At 58.3% G+C, this 15,726-nt stretch overlaps 1 protein-coding gene across 4 annotated transcripts in view; it reads left to right on the top strand.

Moving 5' to 3' along the window:
* The window catches only part of PXDN (peroxidasin), a 60,467-nt gene extending 45,237 nt beyond the window's left edge, over positions 1 to 15,230 (top strand). For 2 of the 4 annotated variants that reach the window (XM_074341600.1, XM_074341599.1), the window contains 9 exons: positions 1,388 to 1,496; positions 2,066 to 2,223; positions 3,172 to 4,675; positions 7,576 to 7,710; positions 7,980 to 8,188; positions 10,451 to 10,571; positions 10,774 to 10,906; positions 12,591 to 12,701; positions 13,109 to 15,230. In XM_074341600.1, coding sequence (XP_074197701.1) covers positions 1,388 to 1,496; positions 2,066 to 2,223; positions 3,172 to 4,675; positions 7,576 to 7,710; positions 7,980 to 8,188; positions 10,451 to 10,571; positions 10,774 to 10,906; positions 12,591 to 12,701; positions 13,109 to 13,228 — 2,600 coding nt within the window. In that variant the 3' untranslated portion in view covers positions 13,229 to 15,230. Of the gene's footprint in view, positions 1 to 1,387; positions 1,497 to 2,065; positions 2,224 to 3,171; positions 4,676 to 7,575; positions 7,721 to 7,979; positions 8,189 to 10,450; positions 10,572 to 10,675; positions 10,907 to 12,590; positions 12,702 to 13,108 lie in introns of those variants that run through there. The other 2 variants (XR_012499154.1, XM_074341601.1) reach the window with 2 other exon arrangements.
* Positions 15,231 to 15,726: the final 496 nt, after the last annotated feature.

The following is a 15,726-nucleotide window of genomic DNA, read 5'->3' as shown; positions in this document are numbered from 1 at the left end:
TTTATACGCCGACCCCCACCCCCGTGTGGGCACCTTGACCTGTGGGCACCCGCAGGCGACAAGAGTAAAGGAAAAATGAAGCCCTTCGAGGCTTTTTTTTTAAGAAAAAATTTTGAGTGACCTAATTTTCCCATTATATTAGAGTGTGAAGTGAATACAACTTAAATCAGTGAATCCTTTGACTTAAAAACAGTGTGTCTTTTCCAATTAATATTTATTTTTATACTTGAAAATAACATTAAACATGAGTCAGTTATATAGGGAATTTAAATATAATTTCCCACCCATAACCCTGCTCCCAAGAAAGAACCACCTGAACATTTGAGTGAATTTCCTTCACCTTTTTTTGAAAGGTGCATAGAGAAGTGTTTTTGAATTATTATTCTGTGCTTGGAGAAAAACAAATTCAATTTAAATTGTTGGTAGTAATGAAATACTAGGGTGATAAAATTATGTAAGATTGTCTTCATTGGTCTAACACTTGGCATGAAAATATTAGGTTCTAAAACTTAGTAAATTCAGGCTCTGTCTGAGATCAGAGTCGGGAGGCAGTACCTTCCAGGCAGGAGGGAGGGTCTCCTGGGACCAGTGAAGGCAACCATTCAGTAAAGGTATTTTCTGTAGAAAGGTTGAGCATTTTGAGAGAAAAAATACCACTGGGTTTATTAAAATGCATGTTACTGGGGACCTGGCATGAGGCTTTTCAAAAGACAAAGGTCAGAGATTGATTGGAGCAAACTTACTTTATTTAGCAAACTCTAAAGCTAGAAAAATGTCAATATTAAGTGAAGAAGAAATGAAAAGAGGGAAGCAGAAAGGAAGCAGGCTTAGCCACGTGCGAGGACATGTGTGCAGTGTGTACGGTCACGTGCGTGTGCACATGTGCGTATGTGGCTGTGTCACGTGTGTGCACTCGTGCACACTCTAGGTGTGACGTCTGATCGTCCCTGAGGGCAGGGTGTTGGGGGAGCAGCGTCTTGGAGGGTGAGCAAGTTGAGATCCGGGCGTCCAGGGGAGGTTCGGCTTTGATAGGAAACACACAGAACCCACCGGCGTTCAGCCGTCACACTCTCCGCCCAGCACGGCACAGGCGGGGCCTGCGTTAGGGATGCTCTGGTGGAAGGTCCTCAGTGTTTCACGTTACGGCTGCTCTTTGCTTTTATCATCACATGATTGTAAAAGTCAAAAATGCCTGTCACTTTCATACCGTTTGAAAACATCTTCTGTGGGATTTGTGATGCAGTCAGCAATTTAAGTTTGGTGTGAAAGTTAGGAGTAACCTTTGGAGGGAAGTCTGCCCGTGTCTGAGTGATGTGGTGTCTAGACACGGCTTTTGGGCTCATTTGTGTGTGGTTTTTCTGGTAATGTGTGACCTCACTCTTTCCAGTTCCCGATGTCAGTCGGAACGGGGACCCGTTTGTAGCCACGTCCATCGTGGAAGCGATCGCAACCGTGGACAGAGCCATAAACTCCACGCGGACACACCTGTTTGACAGGTGCGTGCAGGAGCAGACGGAGACTCAGGGTCTGGGGTCAAAGAGCGCATGTGATTCTAGGAGGCAGAGTTTTGACCTGTCTTTTCATCTGAAGAAAAACTTTTCCTTTAAAAATCATAAACCATGTTAGCAACGACTTTCTGGGGTCAAGATAACAGAAGGATGTGTACTTTCCCAGTAGAGGCTGGACGGTGATTCACAAATACGACATTTTAAAAAATGTCGACTCATTCTTCTGGCTCGTCACTAACTTGGCCCAAACAAAATATTTCATAAGCTGTCAGTGCATGTGTTCACGTTGGCGATTCCAAAGTGTTTTTTCTGCCTCTGAATTGAAATAGAATAAGGATGTTTCTTCTGCTGTCATTAATTACTTGTTTTTAGTGTTTTTTGGTTTTGTCCGTTTGTTCTGTTGCCTCCCACTTGCGGTAAGGAAGACACCGTGTCGCACGTCTGCAGAAATGCGGCCACAGAGATTTTTAACAGCAATGATTCTCTTTTTGGATGCGGGGACTTTTGCTCCCGGTAATTTGTTCTGTTCCTCCCTTTTTGCCCCAAACGCCCGCTAGCCGCCCTCGCTCCCCGAACGACCTGCTGGCCCTGTTCCGGTACCCGAGGGACCCCTACACCGTGGAGCAGGCACGCGCCGGAGAGATATTCGAGCGGACGTTGCAGCTGATTCAGGAGCACGTGCAGCATGGCCTGATGGTTGACCTGAACGGAACAAGTCAGTGCCCCATCCCCCATCTCCCCAGCCAGGCGTCTGCACCTGTGGTGGGCACTCCCTGGGACGAGGGCCAGCATTCCTGGCCCGGTGTGTGTGATGGTCGTTGTGACTGTGTGGGTTGCGTTGAGCTGGGACAGTCCTGTGGTCCTCACTGGGTCTGATGGGAGGCCCACTGGTGATGAGGTGAGCTCAGCACAGGGGGCCGTGTGCCGTCCTGGCCCTCAGGCTGACCGTCGGGCCGTGGACAGAGGAGGGTCCATGCGATGCCATGGGATGCAGGTTGCGGCTGTTGGAAAGCTGTTTCTGGAGCTCCAGCAGGTGCTGTGCTGGTGGCAGGGGTGACGGCCCCTCCTCTGTCCCTGGCCCAGGCTGCCTGAGCCTCTGCCAGGCCTTGGGGCGCAGTGCCCAGGTGGGGTCTGGAGGAGGTCTCTTGCTTGCTGGCTCCTCTACTGCTCAGGATCGAGCAGCTGTGAGACTCCAGAGGGCGACTGTGAACAGAGCAGGTGCCTGGTGTCGCTGTTCCGTCCGGGCAAGTGGGGCTGCTGGGCATCTAACTCCCCCGAGGTCCCTCCCAACAGAGCTCTTTCCTTGGGGGAGCCGCCCGCTCTGGTGTCCCTGGGGGTCCCTCCCTCACCTGGGCAGTTTCACCGCCAGCTCTTTATTGCTGCTTTTAAGTTGAAGTGTGGCTGATTTACCATGTTGCATGCATTTCTGGTGTATGGCTGTGATTCAGTTACAGTGTGGAGCTCTCTGGGGCCCTGGGGCCAGGCCCAGGAGAGCTTGGAACAAGGAGCAGGTGCTGGTGTGTCAGGCCTGCCCAGCCCTCCTGCTGGCACCTGGGCACTCGGCTGCAAGACTCCTGGGTCTGGCGGGCTCGGCCGGGAGGGATGAGGGATGGGACGGTGCTGGTCCCCACCTGACAGCCCTGCTCTCCTGCTCTCTGCTCAGGTTACCACTACAACGACCTAGTGTCCCCACAGTACCTGAGCCTGATCGCCAACCTCTCTGGCTGCACGGCGCACCGGCGCGTCAACAACTGCTCGGACATGTGCTTCCACCAGAAGTACCGGACCCACGACGGCACCTGCAACAACCTGCAGCACCCCATGTGGGGCGCCTCGCTGACTGCCTTCGAGCGCCTGCTCAAGGCCGTGTACGAGAACGGCTTCAACACGCCACGGGGCATCGACCCTGGCCGGCGGTACCACGGCCACCCGCTGCCTATGCCCCGCCTGGTGTCCACAGCCCTCATAGGCTCGGAGGCCGTCACCCCGGACGAGCAGTTCACCCACATGCTGATGCAGTGGGGCCAGTTCCTGGACCACGACCTGGACTCCACGGTGGTGGCCCTGAGCCAGGCCCGCTTCTCGGACGGCCAGCACTGCAGCTCTGCCTGCAGCAACGACCCGCCCTGCTTCTCGGTGGCCATCCCACCCAACGACCCGCGGGCGCGGAGCGGGGCGCGCTGCATGTTCTTCGTGCGCTCCAGCCCCGTGTGCGGCAGCGGCATGACGTCCCTGCTTATGAACTCCGTGTACCCCCGCGAGCAGATCAACCAGCTCACCTCCTACATCGACGCGTCCAACGTCTACGGCAGCTCAGAGCACGAGGCCCGCGCCATCCGGGACCTGGCCAGCCAGCGGGGACTGCTGCGCCAGGGCATCGTGCAGCGCTCAGGCAAGCCGCTGCTGCCCTTCGCGGCCGGGCCGCCCACCGAGTGCATGCGGGACGAGAACGAGAGCCCCATCCCCTGCTTCCTGGCCGGCGACCACCGCGCCAACGAGCAGCTGGGGCTCACCAGCATGCACACGCTCTGGTTCCGCGAGCACAACCGCGTGGCCACCGAGCTGCTGGCGCTGAACCCGCATTGGGATGGCGACACCATCTACCACGAGGCCCGGAAGGTGGTGGGGGCGCAGGTGCAGCACATCACCTACCAGCACTGGCTGCCCAAGGTGCTGGGCGAGGTGGGCATGAAGATGCTGGGTGAGTACCGCGGCTACGACCCGGGCGTCAACGCCGGCATCTTCAACGCCTTCGCCACTGCCGCCTTCAGGTTCGGCCACACGCTGGTCAACCCGGTGCTGCAGCGGCTGGACGAGCACTTCCAGCCCACGGTGCACGGCCACGTGCCCCTGCACAAGGCCTTCTTCTCCCCCTTCCGCATCGTCAGCGAGGGCGGCATCGACCCGCTGCTCCGCGGCCTGTTCGGCGTGGCCGGGAAGATGCGCGTGCCGTCGCAGCCGCTGAACACCGAGCTCACGGAGCGGCTCTTCTCCATGGCGCACACGGTGGCACTGGACCTGGCTGCCATCAACATCCAGCGGGGCCGGGACCACGGCATCCCGCCCTACCACGACTACCGCGTCTACTGCAACCTGTCGTCTGCCCACACCTTCGAGGACCTGAAGAACGAGATCAAGAACCCTGAGATCCGGGAGAAGCTGAGGCGGTGGGTGCGGGGCCTGGGGGGCGGGGCGGGGGTTGGGGGCAGAGAAGTGGAGGCGGGGCGGGAGGGCGTGGGCGGCAGAGATAGAGGCAGGGCCAGGGTTGGGCGGTGGAGAGGTGGGGGCGGGGGGTGGGGCAGAGAGCTGGGGGCGGGGCTGGGGGCGGGGTGGGGGTTGGGAGCAGAGAGGTGGGCGCGGGGCGGGGTGGGGGAAGATGGGCGGCGGAGAGGTGGGGGCTGAGCCCGGGCGGGGGGGGCGGGGCCGGGGGCAGGGATGGGTTGGGGGCGGCAGAGAGCGGAGGCCCCGGGCTGGGCGTCTGTTGGCTGCTGGTTCCCGTCCCCGGATTGGAGTCTGGAGGGGAGGAGTCAGGAGCGGAGGAGTTTGTGGAGACTGGGAAGGGGCCGCCCGCAGCTAGGAGACCACAGCCACGCCCCCAATGAGCGTGAGGATATGAGGGGCTTGTCTGCAGGGCCTGGCTGGGAAGTGGGGAGGGGAAGGGAGGGATCAACTGGGAACAGCGTCAGGACTGAGCCTGGGTCTGTCTGGGGCTTCGGGAGGAGGTTCTGCTGTGGCCGCAGGAGCCCGGGCGCCAGAGCGCCTGCAGGCAGGGCTAGTGGGTCACCGGCGGGGAGTCCGGAAGCCTCTCCCTGAACTAGCTGTCACCCAGACCTGGCCGGTCACCGCGCCCTCTGGGCTCCTGCCGCACAGGCAGCGGCTTCGGTCATTCCTGGGAGGGACCTCACTGGGCGGGGGTGGAAGTGTGAGGTCGCCACCCTGTGGGTCAGGGCCCCTTCCTCTCGTGGACAGAGCGGAGGCTACGCTTGGTCCCGTCAGAGGACGAGGGGCCGAGACCTGGTCGCAGGGGGCTTCCCGCCAACAGCAGCCTGCCGGGCCCTTGGCTCTCACATTGCTAACTAGACCTCGGGGCCTCCGGGGACTCACGCCCGCTCTCCTTGTGTTGGGTCCGCCCTTCCTCCTGAAGTCCCTTCTCCCGTTGTTTATCCGAGGTTCTTAGGGAACCTTTAACCACTCGTTACTCTTTCCAGAATGACCCCTCGTGGTCCTTGGACGGAGGAGTTAGGTCCACAGGTCATTGTGCATTTACAGCGTGTGCTTTCACGTTTGAAAGAGTTGTTTTAGAGAGAAAAACCCTCTTGGGAAGACTCACTCGGGGTCCTTTCCGGGCTCTCCGGGTCGCGGAAGGGTGCCTCGCCCGTTCCTAGTTGTGCACTTAGCCCTGCAGCTGAGGCGTGTTCCCCTGGGACCCGCCTGTGCCTGTGGAGAAAATGATTTTTTTTTCATAGTTTGTTGCAGGTTGTGAGTAAGTGAACTTAGTGCTCTGGGAAGTTTACTATGTTCCAGCGTTCCTTTGAATCACAGTGTTAGGTTGCTGGGTGCATAAACACACCCTCCAGCAGGACGGGGACCTTGTGCCGCCGTGATGCTCAGCCAGGGACTGTGAACTGTCTGCATGTTTTGTGCTTAAGTACCCTCCGAGGTTCTCATCCAGATGGATGCAATTACTTTCCTGGCATTTCTCTCCTTTGCCCAACTTATTTCAAAACAGTTTAAAGAACCCTCTGTCTAGCTTAGCACTACTAGCAGGTCAAGGGTCCCTGGGGGGACGTCAGGGAGACACACCCACAGGAGAACCACGTGTTTGCTGTCTTCCGCGTCAGCCCTGGCTTGCAGGCTGGGAACGAGAGCAGGTGCCAGGAAGAGTGAGGACACAGGGCAGTGAGTTTGAGACGTCATCCCCTGGGAAGCTGTAGGGAGCCCAGGGCTTTGAACCGGGGATCTGGGAATCACATGGTCTGCCTGTTTCTGTGGCGCCCGGTCAGGTCTTCTCATTTCTGGGAGCACAGTGAGGGGCTAGGGCCCATGCCTGCCTTTGTCCAGGGTCTGCACCCCCAGCGTGGGCGTGGGCGGCCCGCCCCTGTTGGCGGGTCACTCTGGGTGGGGCAGACGGAGGGAACCCTGCCTGGGAACGAGTTGTTTCCATTGGGAAAAGCCCCTCAGGCAGAGACCACACTGGCCAGGCTCTTACCAATTGTATTTCCATCCAAACTAAAGTTCAGTGTCACCGTTCTTGACCTTGGAGAACGAGGGCAGCGGCTCCGTGGGAGGAGCACCCCCGTCCAACACCACCGCGCACCCTGCTCCTGAGCTGAGGGGCTGCAGACGGGCCCTGCACCACCTTATCCGCTGCCCCGTCCCTCATCCAGGGGGTGGGGAAGGCGCCTCCGTTGTAGGACGCACTTGAAAGATCGATTTGAGCTTCATTTGAGCAGCATTGAAACTGGCCACCGGCTGCTGTCTGGCAGGTGTCGGAGGACAGCACGAGAGCTTGGATAAGAGTGTGATAGGGTCAGCTTTTTGCTTGTTCATGTATTTTTAAGGAATTAGAAAATTTTGATGAAAAGTTTGTTTTTGAACATTTAAGCACTCCTGTCTTAGTCTTTTGTTCTATTTCCACTTAGTAAGAAGTGTCTTCAGAGCTGATGTATTTTCAGTATGCGGCAGAACCCCAGTAATCTTTGCGAAGTGTGTCTTTAGCTTATATCGCTTGTAAAAGAAGATTGGACAGGTGTGTGTTAAGATGTCAAGGTGTCTCTGAATGGTCAGGAAAGGCGTGGCTTTAATTTCCTTGCTTTCTGGACTGCTCTAAACTGCACAGTAAATGTATCTGTGTGTCTGTTTTCTGCGTGTATATAAGCAGAAAGTAGGACGTTTCTTTAAAAGATAACGGGTAGGTAGGTGCTTTAAAGAAAGAGCAGTGAGTTGGACGTGTTATGTGAAGGTCCGAATAATGACGGAGAAAACGAACCCTTGTCCTCGTCTCTGGGGGGCTCTCTGCCAGCTCCAGCTCCGCCCAGTGAACCGAAGGCCCTGCTGGGTTTTGCAGGCTGTATGGCTCCCCGCTCAACGTCGACCTGTTCCCGGCCCTCGTGGTGGAGGACCTGGTGCCCGGCAGCCGCCTGGGGCCCACCCTCATGTGTCTGCTGAGTTCGCAGTTCAAGCGCTTACGCGACGGGGACAGGTAAAGGCAGGTGCGCCTGCCACCGGGTCACTCGGCGGGTGGCCACATGCCGGCAGTGTTTCTGGAAAGTGGCCTGAGCGGGCTTTCAGGGGGCTCGCCCTCTGCAGCTTTAGTCCGGACCTCCTGGTCTGTGTTTTCTGAGTGGGGCTTAGAGCAACGTGTGCGTCCACCGCTACGTGACCCCTAAGTGCGCCACTGCGATCTGCACCGTTGGTGGGGCTTTCGAGTCCCGTGCGCGCTCTGAGCTCGCTCTCGCCCTGGGGACGCAGGCTGTGGTACGAGAACCCGGGGGTGTTCACCCCGGCCCAGCTCACGCAGATCAAGCAGACGTCGCTGGCCCGGATCCTTTGTGACAACTCAGACAACATCACGCGTGTGCAGCGGGACGTGTTCCAGGTGGCGGAGTTCCCGCACGGGTACAGCAGCTGTGACGAGATCCCCAGGGTGGACCTGCGCGTGTGGCAGGACTGCTGTGAGGGTGAGCGTCCCCGGGCCGGGCCCAGCGCCCTCGCACTGATGGCGTGGGTACAAGTGCAGACGGGAATGGGCTCGGCAGGGCAGGCGGGCTGGAGGGCGCTTGTTAAACCACGGTGAGTCCGCACGGAGCCTGAGACAAAGTATGAGTGTGAGGGATCTGGGATGCCCAGGGACTGGAGTCAGTATGACAACTAAAATACCAAGTAAAAGACAGAACACGAGGCTTTCATGGCGTTTGCCCGTAGTTTCTTTCCCAGTTGGGCGGCCTGTGTATCTGTGCCCCACAGACGAGAGATAAGCGAGAAACACAGCCACAGAGCATCAGACCAGCTGTGACTTAGAAGTGTGTGCGGTCTGTTCTGCGTCCGCAGTCACTCGTGCAGCCGGAGAAGCGTGCTGTAAAACCCCTTCTGGGGAGGTGAGGGGTGACGGGACGTTCCTGTGGGAGGTGGCCTTGAGCTCCAGAGCCTGGAGGCCCTGGGAAGTGGTGGGGCGGCCAGTCCTGCGGCTTCGGGTGGTTTCTGGACACACCGTTCAGGCCGCCCGTGGGGCTGCTGTCCCCACATTGTGGCTCCTTCTCGACATTCCGAAATCCCGCCCGTGGTTAACCTCGGCTTCGTGTTCTGATTTGAACATGGTTTTGGTTTTATTCAAACTATGATCAGAGACCCAGGAAACATTCAATCTGGGGGACATTTAGGATGCATCCCGCGTAACCCTGCTCTTCTGTGGTGAGGGAACCGAGGCCACCAGCATGGGGAGACCCGCATGGGCCATGTCCAAGCTGGGCGCCATGGGCGAGGGGGGCCTGGGCCCTGGACCCCCGCCTTTGCCCCGCAGGCCGGTGGCCACCAAGTGTGGGAACCAGAGTTTTCTCTTCCACCTCTTCCCTGTAGAAATAGTTGTGGTCAGCTTGCTTCTACTAGAAACCAATTTAAGGAGCTGTTATTTTCAATATTAAGTATTCACGTCTTGGCGTGTGGCGTGTGTGTGTGTGATCTGGTCCTGTGTCTGCCTCTGTGGGTTCTCCTCTCTGTTTATGTATATTATACACATAACATAATACGTAAAACATGTCCTGTGTTAAGCGTGTACATGACAAATGTGGTTTGTAACCTTGTAGGAGAATTCACGTGAAATTAAAATTTTCCTAGCCGAGTGCCCAATTTTCTAAAGCATTTAGATTCTCATTTTTATAGTTTTGGGGAATTTTTGTTTGTTTTAGCTTTTTTTAAATCTTCTGACTGGTTTCTCAGAGTCACAGCACTTGACCACACATATGACAGAGAAGTTGATTCTTGGATTTGCAGAAAATTGTTCTCTTTGAAAATCATTAGGAAAAGCCAGTTCTGTTCAGATGCAGAAACTCCGTTTTCTCAGAACTTGGGCAGATTCTCGTAGTTGCTTAGGAAGGCGCAGAGAGGTTCCCTGCTCTTTGCTCCCAAATCTGAAGCCCACGAGGGCCTGAGTCTTCAGTCCAGGCTGAGTCCCCCGTGGCGTCTGACAGGGCCTTTCCCGCTGTCGCTGGTGGCTGGTCAGAGAGATTCAGGCATCCGCAGTGAGACAGCCTTTCCTGGGTACTTTTCCTCTTAAAATAGCAGGCATGGCCCTCAGCTCATAAAATCATAAAATGCTTTGTAAGCTTTATCTGTTTTCATTTTGGCCTAAAAGCCATACCCAAAAAGTAGCAGGAAAAAAACGAATCAAGGGTTTATAGGACCAGATGTTGATTGCTATTGAGTTTTCAATCCAACTTTTATAAAAACTCACTCAGCGCAGACTTTGCTGAGCTCACGTCTCAGCCACGCCAGCGTGTGTTTCCGAGCAGGACTCCCGCGCGTCTCCAGAGAAGCTAAGGAGTGGTTCCGGGGGGCGGACCTGCTGCTTCTGAGCAGAGTTGTGAATTTCAGCTTCTTTGTGGGGGCTGATGAGTCACAGGGGAGAAGGCACACACATATACACAATTTTGAAAATTTTTGGAATAATTGTGGAAATTGTTGAAGTAGTACAAAAACTCCGATGGAGGGGAACAGCGGTGCACGACTTGGGGGCCAGCTGTGCATGGGGACCCTGGGAGGAGCAGTGGGAGGTGGAAGGCCCCGGCCAGGCCGCCGCTCAGGGAGCGGTGAGCGCAGGGCCCCTCAGCCCCGAGGGCAGGAGCACCAGGGTGTGTCCCGTGGGAAAGGCTGCGATACTTGCCAGGGGACTTGCTGCCCCCTGATGAGAGCCGCCGACCACTGACCTGCCTGCACTTTGCTCTCAGACTGCAGAACCAGGGGGCAGTTCAACGCCTTTTCCTATCACTTCCGAGGCAAGCGATCCCTTGAGTTCAGCTACCAGGGCGTCGAGCCTGCCAGGGATGCCGGACCCCGGGAGATGTCAAGGTAGGGCCGAGTCCCGCGTGGAGGCTGTGCACCCGCGCATGGGGCCGGGGGCGAGGGGCATCCCACATGGCCCCCACGTGGCACGGCCACTCCGTGTCCCCCAGCCTCCGGCAGACTGCGGCTAGCACCCTGTCACTGGCTCCGGCTGCACCGCGGGTCTCACCGCGCGGTCTCACTGGTCTCTCCCGACCTGCCCGTGCAGAGTCGGGAAACAGGGGAAGCGTCCCAGCAACGCCACGGCCGCCGCCTCCGAGCGCCCACAGGTACCGGGGACGAGCGACTTCAGGGAGTTTGTTCTGGAGATGCAGAAGACCATCACGGACCTCAGGAAGCAGGTGAGGGCTCCTCGTGCCTGTAGCTCAGCCGTCCTCTGAATCCTCATGTGTAGGCCCCATGTGCGTGTCTCCCGGGGCTATGGAGGGAAGTTCTGCCCAGACAGGCCGGGGTCCTCGGTCTTGGAACCCCCAGGGACGTCCCTTTTGTCTTTTTGCTCCTGCTTGTCTTGTCTCCGGCCGGGCCCAGAGATCGGGGACCTTAGCCATGGGCCACGAGTCAGTGCCATTGGGGAGGAATGCTTGGTCCCAGGGATGCTGGCTGAAGACTCCATGGAGCCACGGGCTGTGAGCGGCTCAGAATCGTGACACGGGTGCAGAATTCAAACCTCAGTCCTGCCCAAAGCCACTTCTTCGGGAAAGACGGTCAAACCTCTGTTCCCAGGGAGGTCTGGTGGCGGTCAGGTGCCCTTGGATGAGGGAAGGGCACTAGCACATCCGCGTCTCCTAGGGTCTGCAGGTTTGCAGGCACGAATGCTGTCTGCCTCCGCACGTCTGCACTGGGGCCTCAGTGTAATTCCACGTAAGCAGGAGTGGAGAGTGAGGTCTCGGATTAGTAGGGAGCATGCAGACCTCAGAAGGTCACAACCGCAGGGATTCCTGATGCTCTGGAGCCGTCCAGAGCCAGGCCTGGAAGCGGGGGTCTTAGCGCAGGCCTCTTGCTGCGCTGGGAGCCCCAGTCCTCAGGCTTGGCCGACTTTGTGTCCCCTGCCCCAAGTGTGGTGCTCGGCCCCTCCACACCTGCCCCGTGCCTGTCCTGCACCTCTTCCTCCTCAGGGCCAGGGACAGGGTGGCAGCTCAGGTGCTGAGCGCGGACACACGGGGACGGTCAGGCAGAGAGGGAGGGCAGGCCGGGCACCTTGCTGGGCTCGGGGCTGCGGGGAAGCCCCCCCCCCCCGAGCTGGAGACACAAACCCAAGCGGATCCCTCAGAGCTGATGGTCGAGGCGTCTTGAGGGCCCAGCCTGGGGCAGGGGAGCGGCACCCTAGGAGGAGTGCGCAGATTGATGGCTGGACCGATGGCCCGAGGGTCCCCCTGCGAGTGGAGGGCGGGATTGGGGTGAGGTCACCGCACAGATGGCTCAGGTGACCGAAGACGGAGGGCAGCAGGGCGGAGCGATGCAAGGACAGCGACCCCACACCCAGTCACGCCCGGGACCCTGGCCCTGTTCAGACCTCACTTAGCAGTCAGCTGAGGTGTGGGGACGGTCTGCACGAGGTGGGGGTGTGCTTGCCTCTCACGTGCTCCAGAGGGACCTGGGGGGCTGCGGGACCCTCCACGGTGCAGAGACCCAGGATTTCCCGCCTCAGCACCCAGTCAGCACCGCTCGGCAGGGGCTGCCGTGCCGCCAGGAGCAGCAGCGGCACGGCCCCGCGCTCCTTGGAGCAGCTGGCACCGTGTGTCCCCCGCTGGGCGCTCGCGCTGAGGCGGCAGCATCTCCCCTTCCCACGAGGTAACCGCTTGGCGTGTTTGCGGTAAGCGCGTTTCTCACATCAGTGCGGCAGCAGTCAGGCCGTGGTCCTGGAGCTCCCGGGCAAACAGCTGCCCAAGGACTACGCTGCAGGTTCTTTAGGAACATTCGTCTCAGTCCCTCTTGGTCGCCAGGCATCACTTCAGTGAAGGAGCAGCTGTGACCCCGAGCTGACCTCTTCCTCTGTGTGACCCACGCCTCCTCTGCCTTGTGCAGATAAAGAAGCTCGAGTCCCGGCTCAGCACCGAGTGCGTGGATGCCGACGGCGACCCTCACGCCAACGGAGCCAAGTGGAAACGGGACCCCTGCACCGCCTGTGAATGCCGCGTGAGTGTGGACTCTGTCTGGGAACCGGGTCATGAGTGCTTGGCTGCCGACGGCTGGGCAGTCAGAGCTCTGCTGTGGCAGAGAGGGCGCTGTGTCCCTGGTGGTGGTCTGCGCTGGGGATGATGGAGCCCTGGCCCCTCCAGCTTCTCGCTAGTCGGCCCTCCTTCTGGTCGACACCCAGGGACAGGGTCCCAGGGTCCCCAGTGGGCAGCATGGAAGATGTGCAGCTGTGGTCTGGGGGACGGTGGCAGAAGACGGTGGAGGCGGGCTGGAAGGAGTGGTCACAGCCAAGAGAGTCAGCTGCTCTCTGATTGCAAAGCCCACCCAGCAGGCCAGACGGGGAGGGAGAGTGTGACGCAGGCCCGGCTCTCCCGGGGACTGACCGGCCGGCGCCGTCTCTCCTCCAGGACGGGCAGGTCACCTGCTTCGTGGAAGCCTGCCAGCCTGCCGATTGTCCAGCACCCGTGAGAGCCAGCGGGGCCTGCTGTCCAGTCTGCCCGAGCGACTCCCCAGGAAAGAAGCCTTAGGTGCCTGGAGGCCCAGAGCGTCTCCGTGCGTCCTCCGTGGCCGCGCCAGTTCGTGGAGCGCAGGCCAGGGGCGTTGAGGCTCGGGGGTTCCAGGCTGCGGCTCCGGCTGTGTTGGAACTAACCCAGGATCCTTGCTCACCAGGAGACCCTGGAGCAGACGTGGGCGGGAAGCAGACACGTGTCCTAACTTCATGTTAGATTTCTCAGGTTTTTATTTAATTTTTTTAATGAAAAATTGGTGCTACTATTAAATTGCACAGTTAAATCATTTAGGCTCCTAAATTGATTTCAGCTAATATCACCATTTCTTCTCAACTGAAACTTAGTCCTGCTTGTTCCTGATACCAAGAGCTTACAGGCCCGTCGCCCAAGGGGTGGGCACAGAGTGGAGCTGCTGGCAGAGGGCGTGGGATTTACGAGAAATTCAGTATTTGGCAAACGGAATGGAGTCTCTGTGGAGCATGTTGGGTGACGCTCTTGGGGGTGACACAGGCTCTCGTCCCCCATCACCCCACGTCCGCCAGACCACAGCCCCTCCTCCGGTCCTCCGCAGCCTCCCGGGGCCTCGCCTGCACCGCAGAGCAGATGTCCCTGCCGCCCGCAGCCCCAGCACATCGTGCAACTCGGCACTCTTTTCACCCGGATCATGAGGTTATTAAGCCGCGTTTAGGAGCAAGTCTTGAGTTCACGTCCGACCTGCATATGCGCTGCCTAGCGTGGACCAGAAATGAAAACTCTCCGTGCTGTAGCGGACGGTGCCTACTGCTCCGTGCACGTGCCAGCTCGTGCTCCGCTCCATCGCCGGACTCTGTCCCGCTCGAGCCCACGGAGAGTCATGACGCCCTAGATTCTTCTGCCGACGGGAGGAATTCGAATGTGGGGAACTTTCTGACTGCAGGTTGTGTGAGTGAGTTAAAGCAATCCCTGTACCTCATTTGTATTTTCAAAATGCACGACGCTTTATGAAATCTTGCCCACGTTTTAGTGTTAGACACGGCAGGAGTCATTTCTACTCTGCAGAAGTTCTTACAGAATCCAGTGAAAAGCAACTTTCATACCTCATGGTCTGTCTTTTTAATTGACCAAAAACCTCCTGTTTTGTTCCAAATACAAAGTGATCTGTGTTCTGAGAAACATGTCCTGCACATTCTGTTCTGTTCTGCAGACGCTGATTAGAGTGTCCAGTGGGAGCCGGGCCTTGTGCTGGGCACAGACGCAGGGCCCGCCTGCCCTTCCCAGCAGAGACCCAGGAGGACCCTGGCTGTCTCCGTCCCCTGGGGAGTCCATCACGGGGGCGGCGGGGCTGGTGGTGGGGAAGGCCAGTCTCCGGCAGCGTCTGGCACGCAGTGAGCAGTTGAGAGCCTGGGTTTAGCCCAGCACAGCCTCCTTCTCCTGCAGGAGCGCCCGGTGCCTGCATGCTCATATTCCAGCCCGAGCAGCTTGAAACAGTCCACTTGCCTTCTGCCCTCACGTCACTAAGTGATGAATAAAAGCCCCACGTCCCATGGGGCACCGGATTTCTTTTGAAATTGTAAGTCGAATTGAGTAACCAAATCCTGGAACAGATTTCTGTAAACAGAAGGAGGAAAACTCTGTCTGAAAGTCAATGGTTCTGTAAGTTGCTCAGGTGTGAAAGGACCACGGAGCCCACACTCTGCAGTGTTGGCGTCTGGAGGTGCCCGGGAGGCCTGTCTGCGGCCCCGTGCGGAGGCGGCCGGCTCGCAGGTTAAGGCTTGTGGCCTGGGCGGTTGTGGAAGGATGGCACTGTCTCAGCCGACAGGGGCGGTCTGGTGCGCAGAGCAGCTCCGCGGTGCAGCTGGGATGTCCGCAGAATCACCGGTGGGGGGGGGGGGGGGCAGAGCGGGTTTCATTCACTTCTAACCGTTTGCCGACAGCAAGTGCCTTTCTTATGTTCATTGTAACCAGTACATCACCAAAGAGACGTTTGCACTATGTAACGATGCCTTTCGGTTCCAATAAACGGGCCACGTTTCCAGATGGAGATTGGACTTGCTTCTTTCACGGGCCGACCACTGGCGGCTGTGCCTGCCCAGCCCAGGGCTGACAGCGGGAGCGGGCGAGGGGCAGGGCCCAGAGGCCGCAGGGAGCCCCGGGGCTGCGAGCACTACATCTGTAGGAGCGAGGAAGGCAGGTGGAAGGGGCTAGTTAAAAGGGAGTCCGTCCTCACGCGGAGCTGGGGTGCTGTCCTGGCGGACGGGGCTGGTGGGAGCGGAGCTCTCGGGAGAAACCTGCAGCCCCGCCCTGTCCCTGATGTCTCAGAGTGTGAAGGGAGAAGCCAACACACACAGGTGGGAATGGTGGGGCCTGCTCTCCCAAAGCAGGGGACAAGGGACAAGCCTCTTCCTGAAGAACTGCCCGAGCACAGCTCTGTGGCCAGAAACGTGTGACCGTGTGACGGCTCTCCATCCTCCGGTGCTCTGGGCCCCAGGAGGAGAAGGTGCTGTTCTGAAGGGGCCTGGGGGCAGTGTGAGGGCACC

This window comes from Camelus bactrianus, chromosome 15 (genome assembly GCF_048773025.1).
Source record: "Camelus bactrianus isolate YW-2024 breed Bactrian camel chromosome 15, ASM4877302v1, whole genome shotgun sequence".
In the NCBI taxonomy this organism is placed as follows: Eukaryota; Metazoa; Chordata; class Mammalia; order Artiodactyla; family Camelidae; genus Camelus; species Camelus bactrianus.
Note: the sequence above shows the minus strand (reverse complement) of the source record. Positions and strands in the feature narration are given on the sequence as shown.